Here is a 27,122-nt window from a genome sequence, read left to right as displayed (position 1 = left end):
AGCCCTGCCCCTTCTGCAGCAGGGCAAAACCCAGCAACCTCAGCTTTTATTTGAGGTTCAGCTGAGCTGGGGGCCCATTTTTAGTAATCAGAATTTGTTAATTAATTCCACAATTGGAGCTTGGTTGCACTCAGCCCCTGCTGCTAGTATCCCCTCTGGAAAGTAGCCCGTGGCTTGGGGAACTCATGGTTCTGGGTGGGCTCACAGCTGGTCCAGCTTGTCCAGATTGGGGTACACTGTGTGTCCAGTCACTGATGTGGCCCTAGCAGTTGTTTGTACTGTTCCTGGCTATTTACTAGCTGCTCTGGAGGATGAACTAAATCCCACTCCTCACTAAGCCACCATCTTGGCTCTCCATGAAAGCACATTTTGATAACTGTACTACTAACCTTAGTCCATGGCTAACTCAAGGTTCATGGTTTGTGTTGTGTTTGTCTTTTGTGTATGTGTTTTATGTGTATGTATATTTATCATTTTTACTGATACAATTCAAATATAAAATTTTCCCTTTTTCTAAGTTTGAGTTTATTTTAAAACTAAACATGCACTTATCTTACAACTCAGAAATTGTACTCTTATTTATCTCAGAGAAAAGAAAATTTATGTTCACACAAAAACTCATACACAAATGTTTCCAGCAGCTCTACTCATAATAATAAAAAAGTGGAAACAACCCAAATGTCCTTCAGTCAGTGTGTAATCAAACAAATGGTGGTACATCTATTCCATGGAATATTATTCAGCAATAAAAAAAGACAGAAAAAACTAATATCACATTCAACAACTTGGGTGGATCTCAAGAAAATGATACTAAGCGAAAAAAGCCAAAAAAGCCAATCTCAAAAGATTACCTATTGTATGATTCCATTTATATAACATTTTTGAAATAATGAAATTATAGGGGTGGTGATAAGATTAATGATTGCCAGGGGTTAGAAAAATTCTCCCTTTTCAAGTGTACAGTTCAGTGGGTTTTAGTATATTCACAAAGTTGTGTAAATATCATCATCCTCTAATTCTAAAACATTTTCATCACCCCAAAAAGAATGTATTAGCAGTTACTCCTCATTCCTTGTGTGGTTTTAGCGCGTGTGTGATTTAATGTAGTCTTTTTAGTTCAATTACATTTTATCCTTACCCAAATCCTTATGTGCACAGTGCTGGAAAATGTGTTCCTATTCTGCCCATGGCTCACCCCATTAAGAAACAATATGCCCAAACATGCAACAACTTAATGCTCCCTGTGTTTTTTTTTTAATGTTAAGAATATTTTTAATTAATTCATTTATAACAACAATACCATTCGCTGCTAACAAAAATAACAAACTCTATAAAAAATAACTATATTTTCCAATCGAAAAAAATTAGTGAGAAGAGTGGGACTTCTAAATTTTTGCAAATCTCTTTTAATTTCTGGTTTCACGGAAGAAAGCTGGACTCTCATCTGCTTTTACATTCAGTCTATTATGATATTACACATCATGCAGCTTATGGAAAACTCCTCTGTACATCCATGAAACACTGAGAATGAAAATGGCAAACTAGTTCAGTACTGAAATAATTTTTTTCTTTTTTTTTTTGGTGGTGGTGGTTGGTGGTGGGGTGGGTTCTAAATGGGTTCCTGGTGGGTGTGGTAGTGTATAAAATTAATTTTTGAGTATGTCCTAAAAGGATCTCATGGACCCCAGATCCTTCTTTGAGAACTGCTGTTCTATTCTAATCTCTTCATTATACACATAAGGACATGATCTCAGAGAGACTGAGAATCCAAAATAACATGGCCTGTTTATGGTAGATTATAGATTGAAGGTGATTTGTTCCACTGCTCTTGGTTTTGGCTCTAAACAAGAAACCTGGGGAGTATACCCTATTGGCCTGTCCTTTCTCTTCACTCTCACTCAGAGTGTCACAATATATCATCAGAATTTTTACTAAATAAAAAAGAAGGGGAAAATCAATGGACAGGATAAATCAAACAAATGGTGGTACATCTATTCCATGGAATATTATTCAGCAATAAAAAAAGACAGAAAAAACTAATATCACATTCAACAACTTGGGTGGATCTCAAGAAAATGATACTAAGCGAAAAAAGCCAAAAAAGCCAATCTCAAAAGATTACCTATTGTATGATTCCATTTATATAACATTTTTGAAATAATGAAATTATAGGGGTGGTGATAAGATTAATGATTGCCAGGGGTTAGAAAAATTCTCCCTTTTCAAGTGTACCCTTTTCAAGTGTACAGGGACAGTATGTTAGCATTTGAATTATAACCTCTACTTGAACTGAAAGCTAAGACAAATTCTGTTACTCCCTACTCCAAGCAGGCTAGTAATGACAAACTGCAGATAGACATTTTACATAAATACGGAAAGCAGAAAACTCAACATCACCATTTATCACATATTCTGTGGCTGTAACACAATTCAATGATATATCCTAGAAAAATTTTCACATACACTGGTCGAAAGGAAGCTGAGTATATTAAAAGAGACTGTAAGTAAAGTGGCAATCCAATGGAACTTTTTAGGTAAAATGGAGATGCTCTGAATTACTTATGGTTTTGAATTCCCAAACTTGGACTTTATTTTGTCTTTTTTTTTTCAAATTAAAGAATCCTTTTGTCCACCTAGAGGTGATTTCCTTTGTATTCTACCAGATGATCCAAATCTTCTTTAAAAGGATCATAACCTTTTTCCTTTAAATGACATAGTGCACAGAAAAACTGATCCAGTGGAAGAAATTCATCCCAAAGAACCCACTCCCAATTTTCTTTTTTTTTTCAGGCTCTACATTCTTTGGTGCTCAGTCATGAGTTAAATCCACCTCTCCTTTCATTAATATAGTAATATAATGGTAATTCTCTTTCTCAATGAAAGAATTCATAACCAAGGCAAAATGAACATTTTTCAGGTGAAGAGCTGCTTCTTCCCAGGTTTTCCTTTGAGCACATTCTTCCCAGCTTTCAATAAACTTCAGATAACCTCTGGGAAGTTGGAAAATACTGGCTCTGAATGATCCATTCCTCTTCTCCAGAAGGAAATGAGGATGCCTGCAGCTGGTTACGATTCCCCACCCTGACTCCGGGACACCACCTGCACAGCTCAGAATGAGTTGGCATCCTGTGTTCTTTTTAATTCTAAGAAATTCTGGTGTTTACCACCCTGTTCCATCCATATACCTAAACCAGGCTTTGAATTGATGGGCAGCAAACTGTTGCTAAATTCAGTGCCTCAGGGTTCTTCCTAATAGTCTCCCTTCAGGTTCTTCTTGGTCTTGATGGAAAAGCAAGTCTACAGGGCCTCAAACTCTTGGGTGCAGAGGTCCTTCCTCAGGCAGCCACTTGGGGCCATAGAGGCCTGCAGACGTGCCATACCCAATAGCCTCAGTCACACAGGCTGCCAGGTGCTTGGGGAAAGCGTGGAGGTGGATTTCCATGGGACCCCATACCACTCTGTTTACTGACAGCTCCTTTCAACATTGAAGGGTGCTTCCATGTTGGCATTCCTTGTTTTTTAAAAAATATTTTAATCAAGCAAATATGAATTTCAAGACAATTTTCTTCCTGCTCATTTTAAATGTGTTTGATAAATCTTTTAAATCTCTTTTAGGCAACAGGTTCTTCCTTCATCCTTTTTCATTTCATTATAAGATTCTAGGTTGGGTCTTCTGGTTGACCAAGACATTTGCATAAGATGCTCCAGGGTTCCCCTTCTCCACAGAATCTTTGAAAAATTAGCAAAAACTGCTACAGCCATATTTCTCAGAGGTCCAGAAAAACAGTAAAAAGATTGCAGTAATGGTGAGCACTGAATCAAGAAAATGCAGCTTAAAAAAGGTAGAAGCTCCTGTTGTCCTTTCTGGCCTCTCTCCCTTCTTCCTGGGCATGTTGTGGAGCTGGCTTGCGCTGAGTGTGGGCTCCTGGCTCTGTTGAAAAGGAAACAGAGTAATCCCTATGTGCATACTGGAGTGCACATATATTGGCGTCAATCTATAAGGCTGAAAGAAAGGAAACTCTTCTTTGGTTCACCCTCCCAGAACTTGCCCTGCAGTCAGAATCAGCTTGCAGACAACTAAAATAAGAAACAATTAAGTTGAAGTGGCCTAGGACAAAGGATTGATCCTCAGTTTTAAAACATACAACAGGGCATTCTGTAGGGGAAAAGTATGTTTCAAAGGGAGAAGAGGTAACACATTGGAATTTTCAGCTATTCACAATAGCCAAAAAGTGAAAACAACCCAAGTGTCCATCAACAGATAAAGAGATAAACAAAAAATGGAATATTATTTGGGAATAAAAGGGAATGAAGTTATAATGTACGCTACAGCATGGATGGACCTTGAAAACCTCTTGTAAAGTAAGTCAGACACAAAAGGACAAATATTTAATAAATTCACTTATATGAAATAATTAGAATAAGATAATTCACAAAGTTAGAAACTAGAAAACAGGTTATTAGGGACGGGGTAGGGAATGGGGAGTTAATACTTAATGGGGACAGAATTTCTCTTTAGAGTGATGAAAATGCTTTGGCAATGGTGATGGTAGCTCAACACTGTGAATGTAATTAATATCATTGAATTGTGTAATAGAAAGTTGACAAAATGGTAAATTGTATGTTGTATGTTACCAGACTAAAAGCAAAAACAAAAACCCACAAAACCTCATAACACAAAAAGTGAACAACCTTATGTAAACTATAGACTATGGCTAATAGTACAATTATAATAATATTGTTTAAGCAACTGTGACAAATGTACTATCCTAATGCAAATTGTTAATAGTGGCAAAACCTGTGCGTGGGGTGAAGTATACAGGAACTCTCTCCTATTTGCATGACTTTTCTGTAAACTGCTCTAAAAAGATAAAAGAATCCAGGCGGTTGGACAGAGTTTACCAGTCTGGATTTTGCTAATTGCATATCCTTGGGCAGTTAAATATGTTCCTCTGCTTTTTTATTTCATATAAATCGACAGCTGGATCAAGAGACTGCATGAGACGACTCAGGTTCAATTCCTTTAGTACGGGCTTAAGTAGTACTTCGCAAAATTATAGAAGCACGTGATGTCTTTTTGTGATCTTAGTAGCCTCTAAAGTTTGGTGCTTATATCTATTCATTTGTGGGGATTGCAAAATGGCACATTCCTAATTCTATAATTTCTTTTTCATACATTCTTGGAAGATTTTTAAAAGATACATCCCCTCATTAATTTGGTTACCCAATTGTACAGTTTTCAAATAATAAAGGTAAGATATACTATTCTTCTATTCACCAACTTTCAATATAATGAATTGTTTCCATCATCCTCAGAAAAAGGTGAATATTTTTTCTTTTAAAAATACCACTGAACTATGGATTTAATTTAAATTTGATGGGTTTAAATCCAGCACAATTATTATCATTATTAAAGCTTAAATTGTCCCATCTTTGCTCTATGGAACCTCTTCAAGTTGCTTCTTGAGTCTTTTTGACACGACTTTAATAATTTAAGCCTTTAATAATTTTCTTGGTATGTGGTATTATAAGATGTACCAAGCTCATTTTGTAAATTTCCTAACCCAGACTTGGAGTCAGCCAATTCTTTGAGAAGCTCTCATTTCTTCTAGAAATTGTATTTCAAGAATATAATCTGGGCACCAGGGATGCTTATTACTACTAACTTGGTCATTATTTCCAGGCTTTTCAGTAGACAGAGCTAGGGGAAGGAAAAATATACATAGAAGGAGAAAAAAATGTCATGAGTTTACACTGATACTTTCACTTCAAATCTGAGATTTAAAAAGTTTCATTTAACCATAGAACAGTTAGAGGAAAATGTAGGGAGATATCTTATGAATCTTACAATTGGAGGCGGTTTTATGGACCTTACACCTAAAGCAAGAGCACTGAAGAAGGAAATAAATAAATGGGAACTCCTCAAAATTAAACACTTTTGTGCATCAAAGAACTTCATCAAGAAAGTAGAAAGACAGCCTACACAATGGGAATCAATATTTGGAAACGACATATCAGATAAAGGTCTAGTATCCAGAATTTATAATGAGATTGTTCAACTCAACAACAAAAAGATAGCCAACCCAATTACAAAATGGGAAAAAGACTTGAATAGACACCTCTCAGAGGAGGAAATACAAATGGCCAAAAGACACATGAAGAGATGCTCAATGTCCCTGGCCATTAGAGAAATGCAAATCAAAACCACAATGAGATATCATCTCACACCCACCAGAATGGCCATTATCAACAAAACAGAAAATGACAAGTGCTGGAGAGGATGCGGTGAAAGAGGCACACTTATCCACTGTTGGTGGGAATGCCAAATGGTGCAACCACTGTGGCAAGCAGTTTGGCGGTTCCTCAGAAAGCTGAATATAGAATTGCCATACGACCCAGCAATACCATTGCTGGGAATCTACTCAAAGGAATTAAGGGCAAAAACTCAAATAGACATTTGCACACCAATGTTTATAGCAGCGTTATTTACAATTGCAAAGAGATGGAAACAGCCAAAATGTCCATCAACAGACGAGTGGCTAAACAAACTGTGGTATATACATACGATGGAATATTATGCAGCTTTAAGGCAGGATAAACTTATGAAGCATGTAATAACATGGATGGACCTAGAGAACATTATGCTGAGTGAGTCTAGCCAAAAACTAAAAGACAAATACTGTATGGTCCCAATGATGTGAATCGACACTCGAGAATAAACTTGGAATATGTCATTGGTAACAGAGTTCAGCAGGAGTTAGAAACAGGGTAAGATAATGGGTAATTGGAGCTGATGGAATACAGACTGTGCAATAGGACTAGATACAAAAACTCAAAAATGGACAGCACAATAATACCTAATTGTAAAGTAATCATGTTAAAATACTGAACGAAGCTGCATCCGAGCGATAGGTTCTTGTTTTGTTTGTTTTGTTCTTATTATTATTACTTTTATTTTTTTTCTCTATATTAACATTCTATATTTTTTTCTGTTATACTGCTCGTTCTTCTAAACCGATGCAAATGTACTAAGAAACGATGATCATGCATCTATGTGATGATGTTAAGAATTACTGATTGCATATGTAGAATGGTATGATGTCTAAAAAAAAAAAAAAAAAAATGGTCAGCACAATACTGCCTAATTGTAATGTAATTATGTTGGAACGCTGAATGAAGCTGCATCTGATCTATAGTTTTTTTTTGTTTTTTTTTTCTTTCTCTTATATATTTTTGTACTTTTTATTTTTATTTGTGTTTTCTCTGTGTTATCACTTTATTTCTTTTTCTGTTGTCATGCTATTTCTTTCTCTAAATCGATGCATATGTACTGAGAAATGATGACCATACACCTATGTGATGATATTAAGAATTACTGATTGCATATGTAGAATGGATTGATTTCTAATGTTGTGTTAGTTCATTTTTTTTAATTAATAAAAAAAAAAAGTTTCATTTAACCCCTCACTATTTTATTTATCTTTTTTCCTTCATACCATGAATCTTGGATCTTTAGGACACAGGGATAACAGAATTAAAATATCTCATAATTACTCATTTTAAAATTCCATACCACACACACAATATCCTCAGAATAAAATTACAAGTACTACAGCCAATACGATCACTGAAAAAAATTTTTTTGCATATACTTCTCCAATTCTCCTCCATTATTAAAAACAGTTGTACTATTTTATATTATCAGAGTATATACCGCCATTATATACTACTATCTTCCTCCTAACACTCAGGTAGTCTTAATTCTATAATTAACTATGTTTTAAATGCTCACCACTAGCTCTTAGATCAATGTATCTTTAGTAATTTTGTTCACCTGAAGCTTATTCTCTATATGGCACTGTCCAATAAAACGTTCTGTGATGATGGAAGTGTCCTTTACCTGCATTTTCCAAATCGTAACCATTAGCTACATGTAACTATTGTGCACTTGAAATGTGGCTAGTATAACCAAAGAACAAAATTTTGTATTTGATTCAATTTTAATTAACTTAAACAGCCACATGTGACTAGTTGCTAACATACTGGACAGCACAGCTCTAGTTGATGCTCATGAAGAGCTCATGGAAAAATGAGTTCTTACACATTTATAATTTGTTTGTGCTCTTTATACTTGAAAATCAGTTTTGTGGCAAATACAATCTTTAGTTCACATTTTTGTTCCTTGAGAATCTTCAATACGTTACTCTATTTTCTTCTGATGATAATCAAAATTTCTTTCCCTTACTAATTATATGCTCTTTTTCCCTAGATTCCCAAAGAAATTCTTCTTTTTCTTTTAGGTTCAGAATTTTATTGGAATATATCTTGGTGTTGCCTGTTCTTGTTGATATGCTGGTGTATGATGTGCTCTTTCAAAGGCAGTTTCAAATCATTTTTGTTTTGGGAAATTTTTAATTGAATTACAGATTTCAGTATTTGTTTTTTTTTGTTGCATTGCTTTGATTTTCTTCTTCAGGGCCTCCTATTATCTACATATTCTAATTAAAAAATTCTTTTTTTTAAGTTTTCTTCTTTTTCTGTGTTGTAAGATTTCATCTATTGTGTTTAATTGCTACTGTGTATTTTTCATTTCTTTCTTAATTTCTGAAAATAATTAGATTTATTTCTAAATCTTTCCTGGGTTTAATCATTTAATTTGTGAGATTTTCTAATTCTGATTTGTTTGTTGGTCTTTCATGTCTTGAATCATTAAAACTTTTTTTTTTCTTAGCTCATTTTAAAATTGTAGGTCACTGTTTTGATATACTTTCTACCCATGTCTTTCTGACATTCTTTTTTTTTTTTTTAATCTGTGGGGATGTTATTCTGCTCCTTATTGTCTTTTTTTTTTTTTTTAACATGGGCAGGCACCGGGAATCAAACCCGGGTCCTCTGGCATGGCAGGCAAGCATTCTTGCTTGCCCCTTATTGTCTTTTTTGCTTGTAACGTTTTATGAGATTTAACCTTGACACTCTTCTATTGCTCTTTTTTTTTTTTAACATGGACAGGCACCGGAAATCGAACCCGGGTCCTCGGGCTTGGCAGGCAAGCATTCTTACCTGCTGAGCCACTGTGGCCCGCCCAATATTGCTCATTTTTTATTTGAAATTAGTTTTCCTGATCTTTAAAATGAGGTAGGATTTAGGAAAGATTTTAAATCTTACAGACCTCCCTCTTGCACTGCTTTTCTGTAGTGTTAAAAAATATGGTGATGTAATATATCTGCTGTCATCAGACCAATTTCTATCTTAAAATTATCCAGTTACATCTTAATTCCATCCAAAGAAGATAGTCTGAAGATTGAGGTGTACTCTCTACAATTCAATTTACTGTATAGTTAGAAAGCAAAGTGTTAAATGGAGAAGATATTTGTTTTATTAAACAGCTTAAAATGTAAATAAACAACATTTTAACTGACTAAAGTAATTGTCTTGCCCCCCTCAAGTTAGTCTTACACCTTTTTTGGGTTTGAATTAAGGTGTTATATAAGAAATTATTAAAAACAGGGATGGGTGGGTAATAAATGTACATAACATAAAGTAATTTAATGTAGGTGTAGATTCCTAAATGCATTTGGTTGTAGAGACTGATGATGGAGTATGGCATACCTTTTTTTATTTTAACTTTGTTTATTGTATAATATAACATATATACAAAGCAAAGAAAGAAAAAAGCAATAGTTTTCAAAGCACTCAACAAGTAGAGTTACAGGACAGATTCCAGAGACTGTCATGGGCCACCATACCATCATCTCAGAATTTTCCTTCTAGCTGCTCCAAAATATAGGAGGCTAGAAGAATACTTTTTTATCATCATAATCAACCTCTTTTTCTTTTTTGTGAGAAATAACATATATACAAAAGAGCAACAAATTTCAGAGCACAGCACAACAATTAGTTGTAAAACATATTTCAGAGCCAGGCATAGGTTATAATTCCATAATTCTAGGTTTTTACCTCTAGCTGCTCCAAGACACCAAGAAACCGAAAGAAATACAATTTAATGATTCAGCAATCCTACTTGTTTGTTCAACCATATCTTCTCTGTATAACTTCACCATCACCTTTGATCTTGCTATGACACTCTTTAAGATTATTTGGGCTATGCCCATTCTAAGAAGGGGCTGTCAATAATATGGGGTAGGGAGACGGAACTAACCGATGTCCTGGAGAGGCTGGGCCCTCTAGGTCCCAGGACCCATTTGGTCCAGGGACCCAGCTGGAGGTTGCAGGCCTCTGGAAAGCTACCCTAGTGCATGGAACCTCTGCAAAAGCTCTTATGTTGCCCTAGGTGTTCTTCAGGATTGGCTGTAATGGTTTTGGTTGGGGTCTGGCAAGTTATGATAGGTAGCGATGTCTAACTGAAGCTTGCGTGAGAGTGACCTCCAGAGGAGCCTCTTAACTCTATTTGAACTCTCTCAGCCACTGATACTTTGTTACACTTCTTTTCCCCCTTTTGGTCAGGATGGAATTGTTGATCCCATGGTTGGAGTATCTTTTTTTTTTTTATGATTTGTGTAGAAATGTGTGAATCTGGGTGGCTTTTTACATCTTGGCTATCGTTGCATGAAACACTGGAGTTTCTTCAAGATATTTGTCATACTTATTTTGGGAGGGGGATTGTTTTCTTCTGTTTCTTTTCTGAGACTCCTAAAGGAGCTAAATTTGTAATTTAGAAACATTTAATTTTTTAAATCCTGTCTGGGACACTTAAAGTAACATCTAAAGCATTAACTGCTTTAGACCAATAAAAATAAAAATTCTCAGCCAAAAAAAAATGACTTGTTTTAAGAGCTTTCCTGGCTGTGTTCCTCATCTCCACTTTGATCTTTTCTTCTTCCTTTTTCTCTTGTCCTTAATTTGCTCAATTTTTATTCTAATTCCAGCAATTACTCTTCAGTATAGGGACCAGTACTAGAAGGGAGCCCAGCCCTTCCAAACCTTTTTACAGGGGGCCACTGCAATGGCAAATCTTTTCCATTTTCAGCTTCCATTCTCAAACTAGTCCAGTATCCATTCCAGTGAATACCTTTTGATTATTTTGGTATTCACCTGTCCTTAGGTTTGTCAGATGGCCCTCCCCACCCTGTTACTTCCTTCCTCCTACCACAGTCACTGACACCATGCAGGCCTTGTGGGTGTTCATAGTCTGCCCTTTTTGTATTTTAAGGGTTGTGGTGATACTATATCACCTAGTTTTTTGTTTTGCTATTGTTCTAGCTTGCTAGCTGCCAGAATGCAAACCACCAGAGATGGATTGGCTTTTAATAAAAGGAGATTTATTTAGTTAAAAACTTATAGTTCTTCAGAGAAAAGGCAGCTAACTTTTAACTGAGGTTCTCTCTTACATGGGATGGCACAGGGTGATCTCTGCTGGCCTTCTCTCCAGGCCTCTGGGTTCCAATAACTTTCCCTGGGGTGATTCCTTTCTGTATCCCCAAAGGCCTAGAGTGAGCTGAGTGCTGAGATAAGGTACGCTAAGCTGCTTGGGCTGTGCTACATTGAGCTCTCTCATTTAACCATCCAGCCAATTAAATCACATATCATTCATTGCAGCAGGCATGCCTCCTAGCTGACTGCAGATGTAATCAGCGACAGATGAGCATCACATGCCATTGGCTCATGTCCGCAGCAACAGAACTAGGCACCTTCACCTGGCCAAGCTGACACCTGAACCTAACTACCATAGCTATCTAGTTGCTCAATTTTTATTTGGCAGTTTTGGGGAAATTGAAAATCCATGCTGCTGCAGCTGTATTTCCAGAATGCCTTATTCTTTTATAGTTTCAATTTCTCACTAAAGTTCTCCATCTAGTCATTCATTATGCTTAAATCTTTGAATTCCTTGAACATATCTTTAATAGCTGATTTAAAGTCCTTACCAATTAACTGGAACATCAGGAGTGTTTTAGGGTAGATTTCTCTTGACTGTGTTTTTTTCTAATAATGGCTCATATATTCCTGTTTTCTCATATCTAAAGATTTTTTAATTGAATACCAGAGACTATGAATGAGATGTAGTGACTACAGATTCTGTCTTCCGAAGTGTGAGTTTTGTTAACTTGGCTGGATTTAAATGGCAAACTCAGCTTCTCATGGATACCAAATAAAATTTGGAGAATAAACTAAGCAGCAGAGTTTATCAATCCTCTACCATAACTCAAATATTACTTTGTAATCGGAAAAAAAAATCTCCAAATTAACTTAAAAAAAAAATGTATGCATGTCTGTGTGTGTTAACTGGGTGTTTCGAGGTGCATGATCGTGTGATATGATGAATAAAACAGTCTTAGAAAAACAATCAGGGACTTTGCAAAGGCTGTTAACCTGATGTAGAGGGAACCTGTGTATTTATTTAGTAGTTTATCCCCAATATACCTACTTTCCAACTCCCATACTCCTAAGAAGTGGTGGGACATGTTACTCTTTAGAAGTCCTACCTGCCATTGACAGGCCAGGTACGGGTGATGTCACTCACATAACAGGAAGACTCACAACCTCCATCCAGTAGCACCATTTCCCCATCCTGGAACAAAAGGAAGATAAGTTAAAGTGGGTGACCTCAAGATTTTAAATAGTTTCTTCTTCTAACCTAATTTCTTTGTACTTTCCATTTTATTAAAAAAAAAAAAACTCTAATATAAAGGAGCCTAATCTTCTTTGGTTTCTATCCACAAGAAAGAACATTTAAACCTTTCAAATAAATTCACCTTGGCTCAAGAAAGGTGGTATTGTGGGAAGAATTGTGGGAAGATGGCCTAATAGGATGTTCTAGTAATCAATCCTTCCACCAAAATAACTACTGAACTGGCAGGAACTGTCTGAATCAACTATTTTTTAAACTTTGGAGTCTAATAGAACACTATGCAGCATTCAGGAAAGATCTGGAGGAAGGAGCTGGTTTGTGGTAAATATCAGTGACTTTCACCCACTGAGCAACAGAAGGAAAACACTTTCAAGACCTGATAGAAGGCAATGGCTTTTTAGATTATACACTAAAATAAAAATTAGAGAAAATGTACTACATCAGCAAAGTGAAAAGTTAAGCTACAGAATGGGGAAAAACATTTGGAAACCACATATCCAATAGGATATATATATAACATGTATATATATAATATATAACATGTATAAAGAGATACTACAACTCAACAATAAAACACAAAATATGGGTAAAAGACTCAGTAGACATTTATCCAAGAAGATATACAATAGAACAAAAAGCACATGAAAAGATGCTCAACTTCGTTAGCCTTTAGGGAAATGCAAATCAAAACCACAATGAAATACCATGGTGCACCCACTAGAATGGCAATCATTAAAAAAACTGAAAATTACAAGTGTTGGAGAGAATGTAGAGAAATAGCAACACCCATTTATTGCTGGTAGAAATGTAAAATGGTGCAACTGCTGTGGAAGACAGCTTGGTGGTTCCTCAGAAACCTATTAAACTAGAATTATCATATCACCTGGAAAGTCTGCTCCTAGATATACCAAAAAAACTGAAAGCAGGGATTCTGATAGATATTTGTACATCAATGTTTATTGCACCATTATGCACAATAGCCAAAAGATGGAAACATTTTGTCCATCAACAGATGAATGGATAAACAAAACGTGGTATAACCATAAAAACAAATACATAATTCAGCCACAAAAAGAAGTGACATACTGGTAACTGCTACAACATCAGTGAACCTTCAAGACAACATATTGAGTGAAATAAGACAGACACAAAAGGACAAATATTGTATAATTTCTCTTATATGAAGTACTTGGAATAAGCAAATTCATACAAAAAGAAAGCAGAATAGTTATTACCATGGGTGTGGGGAAGAGGAATAGGAAGTTACTGTTAAACAAATAAGGGTTTTGGTTTGGTATGATGAAAATAGCACAGAAACAGGTAATGATGAAAATTACACAGTATTGTCAATGCACTTAAAGTCAAAGAATTGTCCACTTAACATGGTTAAAAAAGAAAAAAAGAATGGTGATATTACATGGTGGTTAAATGCAAGGGCTTTGGAACTAGACTGATTGGATTTAAACTACTAGGTGTAAACTTTAGCACATTATAAATCTTAATTTTTATATCCTATTAATTAAAAAATCCTATATAAATTGCAATCCTATATAAATTGTTCAAACACAATTACCCATAATCGTTTAATTTTGGAATATCACTTCCCTTTCTACTCTCGCATCAGTAATACACATGGGAAAAGAAGAAAATGGATATATTTCCATGTTAATAGTTGTTATATTATATTGAAATGACCTATTTATGCTCTTGAAGACAGAGACAGATTCTTGTTCATATCTAAATAAGCATAAAATTTGGCCATAGGGATTTGAGTACGTATTTATTCAATCTCTGACTACTACTCTCAAGGGTGAAGAAAAAAAGCATATTTAATAATGGCGACTTTGAAGAATGGAGGTGGAGTTTTTGTTTCCGGCAATTTGATGGACTAAATTTCCTGCTAGAAAACAGGATAAAAACATTATTTTATGAAATGTTGACTCACATAATATAGATATCTTAAGGACTGTTTCTGTCTTGAAAAAAAGATTAACGCAAAACTGAATCAAGAGCCGAGGGTAATGACAAGGTAAGTGTTAATAGTATATGGGAAAAGGTGTCATCCTGAGGACTTCCAACAAAGTGGGGAAATTGAAGCTGAGACTATTGCATTAAGCCAAGATAGAGGATAAAATGGTCCTAGATCATTAGGCTGCACCTGGCTCCTGGCAAAAGCATATGCAAAATAATCTTTGGAGAAAATTTCCCATCTAATTCTACATGATTTTCAAAACATAACATCAAGCAAATATGAGCTCACCACCAAAGGTCACCAAGCACACAAGGAGGCAAGTCACTGTGAGTAAGAGTTAGCAGAACAACAAATACCAAATTTACATCTTCCAGGGAATTCAGATGAGGTAATTACCAGATACAACATAGCTATGTGTGAAATGTTTAAAGGGGTAAAGAGTGGAATAACAAAGATGAGCAAGTAGTAAGAGATAAGTGGAATAACTATGCAGATCTGACACCAAGGAAACAAAATGAAATGAAAAACAACTGCTGAAATAAAACACTCATTCTATAGTGTAAGTATCAGATTAGATAGCTGAAGAGAAACTTAGTTTCCTGAAACACATTGCCTAGAATGTAACAGAGAGAGGCCAGGCAAAGGTAAATAAATATGAATGAGAAGTTAGCTTATGGAGGACAGAATGAGAAGGTATAACATACATCTAATTGAAGTCTTTAAAGGACTGAATAGAGAGAAGTTAGAAGGGATAATATCTGACGAGAAAATGTCTTAGAATTTTCTAGAGCTGAAGAAAGACACGAACCCACAGATTCAGGAAGCAGAAAATATAATTAGGGTAAATAAAAATAAACTTGTGCTTAGACCTATCACAATGAAATGAATATCAAAGAAAATCTTAAAAGTATACAAAGCATCACAAAAGGAAAAATATTGCATAATTCCACTTAAAAGATATATCTAAAACAAGAAAAATACATAGAGACAGAAAGTAGATTAGAGATTACCAGGGGGGCTGGAGAGAGAAGGAATGGAGAGTTTAATGGGTACAGACTTTCTGTTTTGGGTGATGGAAACAATATGGTAATGAACGGTTGTGATGTGAGCACAACACTGTAAATTTAATTAATGCCACTAAAGTGTACACTTAAAAATGGTTAAGCAGCAATTTTTCATTTATTAAAAAAAATTCTCCGAAACAAAGCGATTCCTCATGAGGAAAATGTTCTGTTTTTTTTTTTTTAAATCAGCAACACTGAAAACTAGAAGAGGAATAACATAGTCCAATCGATGACTAAAAATAACTGCCAATCTATTACTGTTTTCTTGGCACAGCCATCTTTCAAGAAGAAGAATGGAATAAAAATATTTCTGGCTAAACAAAAATTGAAAGAGTTTATCAGCAACAGATCTTCATCTAAAGAAGGTTCTTCAGGTGGAAGGAAGGTGATTCTAGAAAGGACATCCAAGATGTAAGAAGAAATGATGAGCATGCAGATAAACCTAAACAAACCCTGTCAGAAGGGATCTGCTTTGACTTACTCCTGATAGTTAGATGTAGTTGTGGAAAACTTGGAAGCAGAAAACAGGGCAGCCTGCTCTCATTATTTTACCAGTGGCCTAGTACCTGATCCACTGTAGAGCTCTTTCAGATGTTTCAACAGTACCCTGCATTACTGAGGGCTTGTTCATGAATGTCCCCATTGTCTTCCCCAGAAAGGGCCCTTTCTTGTCAACTCAAAGATAACTAAAGTCAGATATGATGTAGAAGTTCTCAACTTAATTTCTCTCAAGCCTCTCTCTATTTCTCCTAATAGTGACAATACTGCTCTCTCTGTCTAAAGCTAAAAGTTTGTGTTTATTCCTCAGTTTTTAAAGATCAAACAATAACTCTTCAAGAGTAGGCACACTGGTGGGAAAAGTATAAAGGAAATCAAGAGAATGATTAAAACAAAAATGAAAGCAGTAGTTATAAATTGGAGGTAAGAGAGAAGATAGCATTGGGATCACCCGGGGTCCTTCCAAGGTACTAGTAATCTTTTTACCCTTGATGTAGATACATGGGTGTTAATTTTATTATTATTTTTAAAAAGTGTACATTATATTCATTATTCTTAATGTATGATACATTTCACAACTTAAAAAACTTGAGGATATAATGAAAGAAACTTATCCTTAAATATTTGTATTAGAAAAGAAGAATGGTCTAGGGATGAGAAAGCATCAGGGCTGTGGTGTGTTTTTAGCCATAGCTGATTTGAAAGCCAGTAATGAAACAAATGTTTTTGCATTATGTCTCTATCACATCCCACCAATGAACGGTAAGGGTGAGTAAATGGAATGCAATTTGGTCCTTTGCTCCTTTTCGTCCATGGAACTTTCACATCAAGAAGCTCCTACTCAAACCTAATGAAGGAGTTAAAGGTTTTATAAATACAGGTCTTGTGTGTTTGCGTCTACACATACAGAAACAGTAAAAGCAATAAACCATTTGGTCATAATCTTGAACAAGAAATAAGGTATTAGAGTTTATAGTTTATAAAAAAAAAGGAAAAAAGGATGAAAATTAATGCAGTAAAACAGGTAAGCATTCAAATTAAGAAGCTAGAAAAAGAACAATAGGATGAATATAAACATAAAACATCAAATAAGATTAATGTAAACAAAACAAAGTGCACAAATTCAAGAATCATTGGTGTTCCAGAAGGAGAAGGGAGGAGTAAAGGGCTAGGAAGAGTAGCTGAGGATATAATGGGGAAAAACTTCCCAACCCTCATAAAGGACATAAATATACAAGTTAAAGAAGCCCAAAGACCTCCAAACAGAATAAATCCAAATAGGTCTTCCCCAAGGCACATACTAACTAGTCTGCTAAATGTTGAAGAGAAGCAGAAAATCCTGAAAGCAACAAGAGAAAAACAATCTACTACATATAAGCAAAATGAAATAAGACTGAATTCAGACTACTCAATAGCAACCTGGAGGCAAGAAAGCAACGGTATAATATATTCAAGATCCTTAAAGAGAAAGACTTCCATCCAAGAACTCTGTACCCAGCCAAATTGTCCTTCAAAATTGAGGGGGAGATTAAAGTTTTCACAGACAAAGAAATACTGAAAGAATTTGTCAACAAGAGACCAGTCCTAAAAGAAATACTAAAAGTTTTGCCAGCTGAAAAAAAAGACAGGAGAGGGAGGTCTGGAGAAGGGCACAGAATTGAAGAGCACCACTAAGGATAATCTAAAGAATACAAAGAGAAAGAGGGAAAAGAATATACAGATGTGACAAATAAAATTAAAAAGATAAGATGATGGAATCAAGAAATGCATTTTCAGTAATAACTTTGAATGTTAATGGACTAAACATACCAATTAAAAGATAAAGATTGGCAGAATGGATTAAAAACCATAATCCAGATCTATGCTGCCTACAAGAGACTGATTTTAGACACAAGGATAAAAATAGATTGAAAGTGAAAGGATGGAAAAAGATTTTCCACGCAAGTTGTAACCCAAAGGAAACAGAAGTATCTATATTAATATCGGACAAAATAGAGTTTAAATGTAAAGACATCATAAGAGACAAAGAAGGACACTATATGCTAAGTAAAGGGTCAATTCACCAAGAAGATATAACAGTCCTAAATGTTTATGCTCCCAATCAAGGAGCTCCAAAGTACATGAGATAGACACTGGTAAAACTGAATGGAGTGATAGGTGTTTCAACAATAATAGTACAAGACTTCAATACACCACTCTCCTCTATAGACAGAACAACCAAACAGAAGATCAACAAGGAAACAGAGAAGTTAAATAACTTAATAAATGAATTAGACCTAACAGACATATATAGGTCATTGTAACCCAAAGCACAAGGTTATATATTCTTCTCTAGTGTTCATGGAACATTCTCCAGGATAGATCATATGCTGGGACATTAAACAGGTCTTTATATATTTAAAAATACTGAAATTATTCAAAGCACTTTCTCTGATAACAATGGGATGAAGCTGGATATTAATAACCATCAAAGAACAAGAACACTCACAAATATATGGAGATTAAATAACACACTCTTAAGCAACCAGTGAGTCAAAGAAGAAATTGCTAGAGAAATCAGTAGCTATCTGGAGATGAATGAAAATGAGAATACAACTTATCAGAACTTATGTGATATGGCAAAGGTTGTGCTGAGAGGGAAATTTATTGCCCTAAATGCCTATATTAAAAGACAAGAAAGATCAAAAGTCAAGGACTTAACCCAAACGTGGAGGAACTTGAGAAAGAGCAGCAAACTAACCCCAGAGCAAAGAGAAGAGAAATAACAAAGATTAAAGCAGAGATAAATGAATGGGAGAACAACAGAAAGAATCAATAATATCAAAAGTTGGTAATTTGAGAAAATTAATAAAATTGATGGGCCACTAGCAAGACTGACAAAGAAAAAAAGAGAGGATGCAAATAAACAAAATTAGAAATGAGAAGGGATGTGTTACGACAGACCATGAAGAAATAAAAGAAATCATAAGAGGATACTATGAACAACTATACACCAAAAATCTAGACAACTTAGATGAAATGGACAAATTCCTGGAGACACAAAAACAAGTTACACTGACTCAGGAAGAAATAGAAGATCTCAACAAACCAATCACAAGTAAAGAGATTCAATGAGTCATCAAAAGTCTTCCTACAAAGAAAAGCCCAGGGCCAGATGGCTTCACAGGGGAATTTTTTTTTTTTTTTTTTTTTTTTTTTTTTTTTTTTTTTTTAAAGGAAAGACAGAGAGAAGGAAGGAAGGATAGAAGGAAGGAAGGAAGGAAGAAAGGGAAACATCTTTAAACATTTTCTTGTTTTTATTGTATTCTGTTTCTCCGTTTTTGTTACATGGGCTGGGGCCGGGAATCGAACCGAGGTCCTCCGGCATAGCAGGCAAGCACTTTGCCCGCTGAGCCACCGCGGCCCGCCCTTCACAGGGGAATTTTATCAAACATTCCAAAAGAACTAACACCAATAATGCTCAAACTTTTCAAAAAAATTGAGGAAAGAGAAACTCTACCTAACTCATTTTATGAAGCTAACATCATCTTAATACCAAAACTGGGTAAAGATGCTATAAGAAATGGAAACTACAGGCCAATCACCCTAATGAACATAGATGCAAAAATTATCAATAAAATATTAGCAAATCGAATCCAACTGCAAATTAAAAGAATTATACACCATGACCAAGTGGGGTTTATACCAGGAATGCAAGGATGGTTTGGCACAAGACAATCAATTAATGTAATACAGCACATAAACAAATTGAAAGAGAAAAATCACATGATCATCTTGACTGATGCTGAAAAAGAGTTCGACAAAATTCAGCATCCTTTTCTGATAAAAAACACTCCAAAAAATAGGAATCAAAGGTAACTACCTCAATATGATAAAGGGAATATATGAAAAGCTGACAGCCAGCATTATACTCAACGGAGAGAGACTGAAAGCCCTCCCCCTAAGATCAGATACAAGACAAGGATGCCCACTATCACCACTATTATCCAACATCATGCTAGAAGCTCTAGCTAGAGCAATCAGGCAGAACAAAGAAATAAAAGGTATCCAAATTGGAAAGGAGTAAAACTCATTATTTGCAGATGATATGATACTATATTGGAAGATCCTGAGAAATCTACAGCAAAGTTACTTGAGCTAATAAACAAATTCAGCAAGGTGGTGGAATATAAAATTAACATGCAAAAATCAGTAACATTTCTATACACAAGCAATGACCTAGCTGAGGAGTCAGTTAAGGAAAAAATTTCATTCAAAATAGCAACTAAAAGAATCAAAAATACTTAGGAATGAACTTAACTAGGGACATAAAGGACTTGTACACAGGAAACGACATAACATGACTAAAAGAAATCAAAGGAGATGAAACAAGTGGAAAGACATTCCCTGCTCACGGACAGGAAGCTAAATATAGTTAAGATGTCAATTCTCCCCAAATTGATCTATAGATTCAACACAGTACCAATCAAAATTCAAACAACCTACTTTGAAGATATGGAAAAACTAACTACCAAATTCATCTGGTAGGGAAAGAGACCCAGAACAGCTAAAAGCATCCTAAAAAAGAAGAATGAAGTGGAAGGATTAACACTCCCTGACTTTAAAGCCTATTATAAAGCCACAGTGGTCAAAATAGCATGGTACTGGCACAAAGACAGAACCACTGACAAACTGAATCGAATCGAGAGTGCAGAAATAGACCAATAAATCTATGGTCAATTGATTTTTGACAAGGCCCCCAAATCCTCTGAACTGGGACAAAATAGTCCTTTCAATAATTGGACATGGAAGAACTGGATATTAATAGCCAAGAGAATGAAAGAAGACCCCTGTCTTATACCCTACACAAAAATTAACTCAAAGTGGATCAAACACCTAAATATAAGAAACAGCACCATAACGCTTCTAGAAGAAAATATAGGGAAACATCTTCAAGACCCAGTGACAGGAGGTAGCTTCCTAAACTTTACACCCAAAGCACAAGCAACAAAAGAAAAAAAATAGATAAATGGAAACTCCTCAAAATCAAATGCTTCTGCACCTCAAAAGACTCTGTCAAAAAGGTGAAGAGGCAGCCAACTCAATGGCAGAAAATATTTGGAAATTATATATCGGACAAAGGTTTGATTTCCTGTATATACAAAGAAATCATGCAACTCAACAAAAAAAGAACAAATAACCCAATTATAAAATGGTCTAAAGATATGAATAGACATTTTTCAGAAGATCAAATACAGATGACTCAAAAGCACATGAAAAGATGCTCATTTTCACTGGTTATAAGGGAAATGCAGATCAAGATTACAATGAGATACCACCTCACACCTATAAGAATGGCTGCTATGAAACAAGCAGGAAGCTGTAAATGTTGGAGAGGATGTGGAGAAACTGGGACACTGCTGGTGGGAATGTATAATGGTGTAGCCACTGCGGAAGACTGTTTGGCGGTTCCTAAGGAAACTAAATATTGAGTTGCCCTATGACCCAGCAATAGCACTACTTGGTATATACCCAGAAGAGCTGAAAGCAATGACCCAAAAGACATTTGCACACCAATATTCACAGTAACATTATTCACAATTGCCAAATGACAGAAACAAACCAAATGTCCATCGACAGATGAGTGGATCAACAAATTGTGGTATATACATACGATGGAATATTATGCAGCAGTAAGACAAAATGACGTCCTGAAGCACATGACAAGATGGATGAGCCTTGAGGCCATAATGTTGAGTGAAATTAGCCAGAGACAAAAGGACAGATACTGTATGATTCCACTTTTATGACCAGCATAAAGGTGTAACAGAGGATTATAATACAGAATATAGGGGACTTAGAGATACATAGAAGCTAGAGATGGGTGAACCATTAGCTAATGAGGTTGAACTTCAGTGTAAGGGAATGGATAGGAGTGAAGGTGATTCTTTAGTGGGTCTATAAGTAAAATTACCATATTGAAGATGAACAAGATTGAAAGGGGTTGTATGTAGACCTGTGTGTCCCACTGACTGACACTAGAAATAAAAATGAGTTCTCGTAAGAAATACTTCAAAGATTTTTTTTGTTTTATTCCTTTTATCTTTTTAAAATTTTTATTAATAAAACAATTAACATAAAATGTGAACATTCTTATTTTATCACATACTTGTATATTCATCATGATCATTTCTTAGAACATTTGCATCAATTCAGAAAATGAAATAAAAAGAAAACAGAAAAAAATTTCATACATACCCTACCCCTTAACCCTCCCTTTCACTCATCACTAGCATTTCAATCTACTAAATTTATTTTAACATTTGTTCCCCTTATTATATATTTATTTTTAATCCATATGTTTTACTCATCTGTCCATAAGGTAGATAAAAACAGCATCAGACACAAGGTTTTCACAATCACACAGTCACACTGAGAAAGCTATATCATTATACAATCATCTTCAAGAAACATGGCTACTGGAACACACAACAGCTCTACATTTTTGGGCAGTTCCCTCCAGCCTCTCTGTTATGCCTTAACTAAAAAGGTGCTATCTATTCAATGCGTAAGAATAACTTCCAGGATAACCTCTTGACTTTGGAATTTCTCAGCCATTGATACTTTATTTTGTCTCACTTCTCTCTTTCCCCTTCTGGTTGAGAAGGTTTACTCAATCCCTTGGTGCTAAGTCCCAGCTCATTGTAGGATTTCTGTCCCACGTTGCCAAGAAGGTCCACACCCCTGGGATTCATGTCCCACGTAGAGAGGGGAAAGGTGGTGAGCTTGCTTGTCATGTTGGCTGAGAGAGAGAGGCCAAATCTGAGCAACAAAAGAGGTTCTCTTGGGGCTGACTCTTAGGCCTAATTTTAAGTAGGCTTAGCCTATCCTTTGCGGGGTTAAGTTCATATGAACAAACTCCAAGATTGGGGGCACAGCCTACTGCTTTGGTTGTCCCCACTGCTTGTGAGAGTATCAAAGATATGATTCTTATACAGAGAGTGTTTAAGTCCAGGGTACAGGGGGAAAACTGCTATTGCATGCTATGAGCTATGTTCAAAAGGAAACCATCAGCACTATCACAGCAACAGCAGAGATAAATAATGGGGTGAGGAACAAGAGTTAAGAGGAGGTTTAGATTTCCTATTTGTTGAGGGTGTGTTTGTTGGTTTTTCTGTCTCTTAGGAACAATGAAATTATCTAAAGTTGAGAACGTTGATGGACTGTGGACTTTGGGCCCTCTACATGATGCCTGATGAATGCAGGTGGCTGAAGGATGCACTGATGGAGAAATAGATTGGCAAACAATGGTGCATACTTATAAACGAAGGTTGTGCTGCTACAAGAAGGAAGAATGTCGTGAGGCATGCAATGATGTGAATGAACATGTGGGATATTTGGTGAGACAAAATAAGCCAGAAACAAAAAATCAACAATGGTTTGGTCACCTTAAGAAAATGCTCATAAGAAAACAGGGGCCTAGATCATAAGCTTTTAGATCAGACACATTAAGTCCAGAGTGGTGATTATTATTTCTGGATTTTGAGAGGTTGTTTTATATATATATAACCTGATTATTTACAGATAAGAACAAAGCCAAACAGGTTGGGGTTAAAGTAATTCAGAACATAGAGGTAAGGAAGACAGTGTCTATATTTTAGAACTACACATACTCTTTGAGACCAATGAAAGAAAGGTTCATTTGGTCTGGAACTCAAATTTTCTGTAGTGCGTAATCTAATTCAACCCATCTGCATAGATCGTTGAACAACTGAAACACAGGGAGCACAGAATAAGAAGAGGTCCTTTAATCCTGTATAGATTATTGTACTGCCTGGAAACATCCTAGAGTATATTGAGCAGATAATCAAAAAGTATCGGCAAAATCCCGAGGGAGGGGAGAAAGAATATGGAACTATTAAACTTTACCATCAGGCAATCCCCTGACACTGTGTCAAACTTTAGGGATACCCAAATCAATAGGCCATGCCTTCAATCACGAGGCTTACTCTTGTGAAGCTTATGTAGGTAGCGGAGAAGCTTAGACTACCTATAGGCTAGCCTAAGAGTTACTTTTGCTCAGATGTGGCCTTGGTTTCTCTAAGCCCAACTCTGCTAGTGAAATCATTGCCCTCCCCGCTACGTGGGACATGATATCCAGGGGTGAAAGCCTCCCTGAAGATGTGGGAGATGACTCCCAGGGATGAATCCAGACCTGGCACCGTGGGATCAACAATCACATTCTGACCAAAAGTGGGAAAAGAAGTGTAATTAATAAAGTGCCAGTGGTTGAGAGAGTTCAAATAGCATCAAGAGGCTACTCGGAAGGTTGCTCTTATGCAAGCTTCAGGTAGATTTTGCTACCCATCATACCTGCCAACCCCCAACTAGGACCATTCCAGGCAATGCTAAAGAACACCTAGGGCAATATATAAGATTCCACAAGGGTTCCAGGCACTAGAGTAGCTTTCCAGAAACCGACAACCTCCAGATGGGTCCCTGGTCCAGATAAGTCTTGAAACCTAACCCAACCTCTCCAGAACATCAGCTAGTTCCATCTTCCTACCCCATATTAATGACAGACTCTTCCAATATCAAAAGGTTAGAACTGCCATAGCCCAAAGAACCCCAAAGAAAGTATGGAAAGATCAAAGATGATGGTGGAATTATACATAGAAGACAGGACTTAGCATATGAATATGCATGCTGAATCATTAAACTGATATCTCTCTTAAGCTGTTAGAGCAGATACATTAAGTCCAGAGTGATGATTATTATTTCTAGATTTTGAGAGGCTGTTTAATATATATAACCTAATATTTAGAGATAAGAACAAAGCCAAACAGGTTGGGGTTAAAGTGATTCAGAACATTATTTTAAAGAACAAAGCCAAACAGGTTGGGGTTAAAGTGATTCAGAACATTATTTTAAAAGTAAAAACCTAAAATTGTGAAATTGTAACCCATGTCAAAGGCAGAAATATGTTCTACAACTAATTGTGGTGCTGTGCTTTGAAATTTATGGCTTTTTTGTATATATGTTATTGGTCACAAAAAAAGAAGGAAAAAAAGTCGACTGTGATGATAAAAAAGTATTTAAGGCCTCTAGCCTCCTATACTCTGGAGCAGCTAGAAGGAAAAATAGAGAATCATATGGTAGCCCATGACAACCTCTGGGATCTGTACTGTAACCACTTGTTGAAGAATGCTTTGAAAATTATTGCTTGTTTATGTCTTTTGTATATATGTTATACTATATAATAAAAAAGTTAAAAAAAAAAAAAGATTAATGATGTGAAAAGTTGGCCATAAAGGAGTAATGAAAATCAATAAACCTCTGGTAAAAATTTTTTTAAATCAATAATTTTATTTATTTATTTATTTTTGCATGGGCAGGCTCCAGGAATTGAACCTAGGTTTCTGGTATAAAAATCGGTAATACTTTTGAGGTGCAACTTAAATACAGTGAAGTACACAAATCTTAAGTATGTGACAATAACTCACTTTCTTCAAATGCATACACCCATGTAGCCCTCACACTCTCATGTCCATTTCCAAACTCCCAATCAGAAATAACTAATGATCTGATTTCTACCATCATAGATTACTTTTGCCTATTTAGGACTTCATATAAATATAATCATACAGTACATAAATTTTTGGTGTGTGACTTCACTAAGCATGTTTGAGATCATCTACATTGTTGAAGGTTTAGCAGCTTGTTCCTTTTTATTTCATGAATATACCATACCACATTTTGTTTATTCAATCTTCTGTTATTAGACACCTATTATGAGCAATATTGCTATGAACATTCTTGTAAAAAGCTCCTTATGGGCAGATGTTTTAATTTCTCTTGGTTATATATCTATAAAGGGAATTGCTTTATACATATAAAGGGAATTGTTGGTTCATAGGGCATGTATATGTTTACTTATTTATTTTTTTAAATACCAAAAAACCCCAAATAAATGCAAACATTCCTATTTTGATCATTCCATTCTACATATAATCAGTAACTCACAACATCACCACATAATTTCATATTCATCATTATGATCATTTCTTGGAATATTTGCATCTATTCAGAAAAAGAAATAAAATGAAAACAGAAAAAAAAGTTTATACATACCATACCCCTTACCCATCCCTTTCATTAATCACTAGCATTTCAAACTAAATTTATTTTAACATTTGTTCCCCCTATTATTTATTCTTATTCCATATGTTCTATTCATCTGTTGACAAGGTAGATAAAAGGAGCATCAAACACAAGGTTTTCACAATCACACAGTCACACTGTGAATGCTATATCATTATACAATCATCTTCAAGAAACATGGCTACTGGAACACAACTCTACATTTTCAGGCAGTTCCCTCCAGCCTCTCCATTACATCTTGAATAACAAGGTGATATCTATTTAATGCGTAAGAATAACCTCCAGGATAACCTCTCAACTCTGTTTGGAATCTCTCAGCCATTGACACTTTATTTTGTCTCATTTCACTCTTCCCCCTTTTGGTCTAGAAGGTCTCCTCAATCCCCTGATGCTGAGTCTCAGCTCATTCTAGGATTTCTATCCCACGTTGCCAGGAAGGTCCACACCCCTGGGAGTCATGTCCCACGTAGACGGGGGAGGGTGGTGAGTTTGCTTGTTGTGTTAGCAGGAGAGAAAGGCCACATCTGAGCAACAAAAGAGGTTCTCCTGGGGGGTGACTCTTAGGCCTAATTTTAAGTGGGCTTGACCTATCTTTTGTGGTTTTAAGTTTCATATGAATAAACCCCAAGACTGGAGCTCAGCCTATAGCTTTGCCCACGCTGCTTGTGAAAATATCAAGAATCCAACTTGGGGAAGTTGAATTTTCCCCTGTTCTCACTTTGCAAATACTTTTTATTCCCTGATCAAATCACTTGGATTTTGAGACCCAGCATATGGTCTATCCTTGAGAATGATCCATGAGCACTTGAGAAAAAGGGTATCCTGCTGTTGTGGGGTGCAATGTTCTATAAATGTCTGTTAA

At 35.8% G+C, this 27,122-nt stretch overlaps 1 protein-coding gene across 8 annotated transcripts in view; it reads right to left on the bottom strand.

Moving 5' to 3' along the window:
- Positions 1-27,122, bottom strand: part of XPNPEP3 (X-prolyl aminopeptidase 3) — a 170,699-nt gene that overhangs the window by 24,543 nt on the left and 119,034 nt on the right. For all 8 annotated transcript variants that reach the window (XM_077168945.1, XM_077168950.1, XM_077168949.1 and 5 more), the window contains one exon: positions 12,441-12,526. In XM_077168945.1, coding sequence (XP_077025060.1) covers positions 12,441-12,526 — 86 coding nt within the window. The remainder of the gene's footprint in view (positions 1-12,440; positions 12,527-27,122) is intronic.

This window comes from Tamandua tetradactyla, chromosome 7, assembly GCF_023851605.1.
Source record: "Tamandua tetradactyla isolate mTamTet1 chromosome 7, mTamTet1.pri, whole genome shotgun sequence".
Lineage (NCBI taxonomy): Eukaryota > Metazoa > Chordata > Mammalia > Pilosa > Myrmecophagidae > Tamandua > Tamandua tetradactyla.
This window is presented reverse-complemented; position numbering and strand designations above follow the sequence as displayed.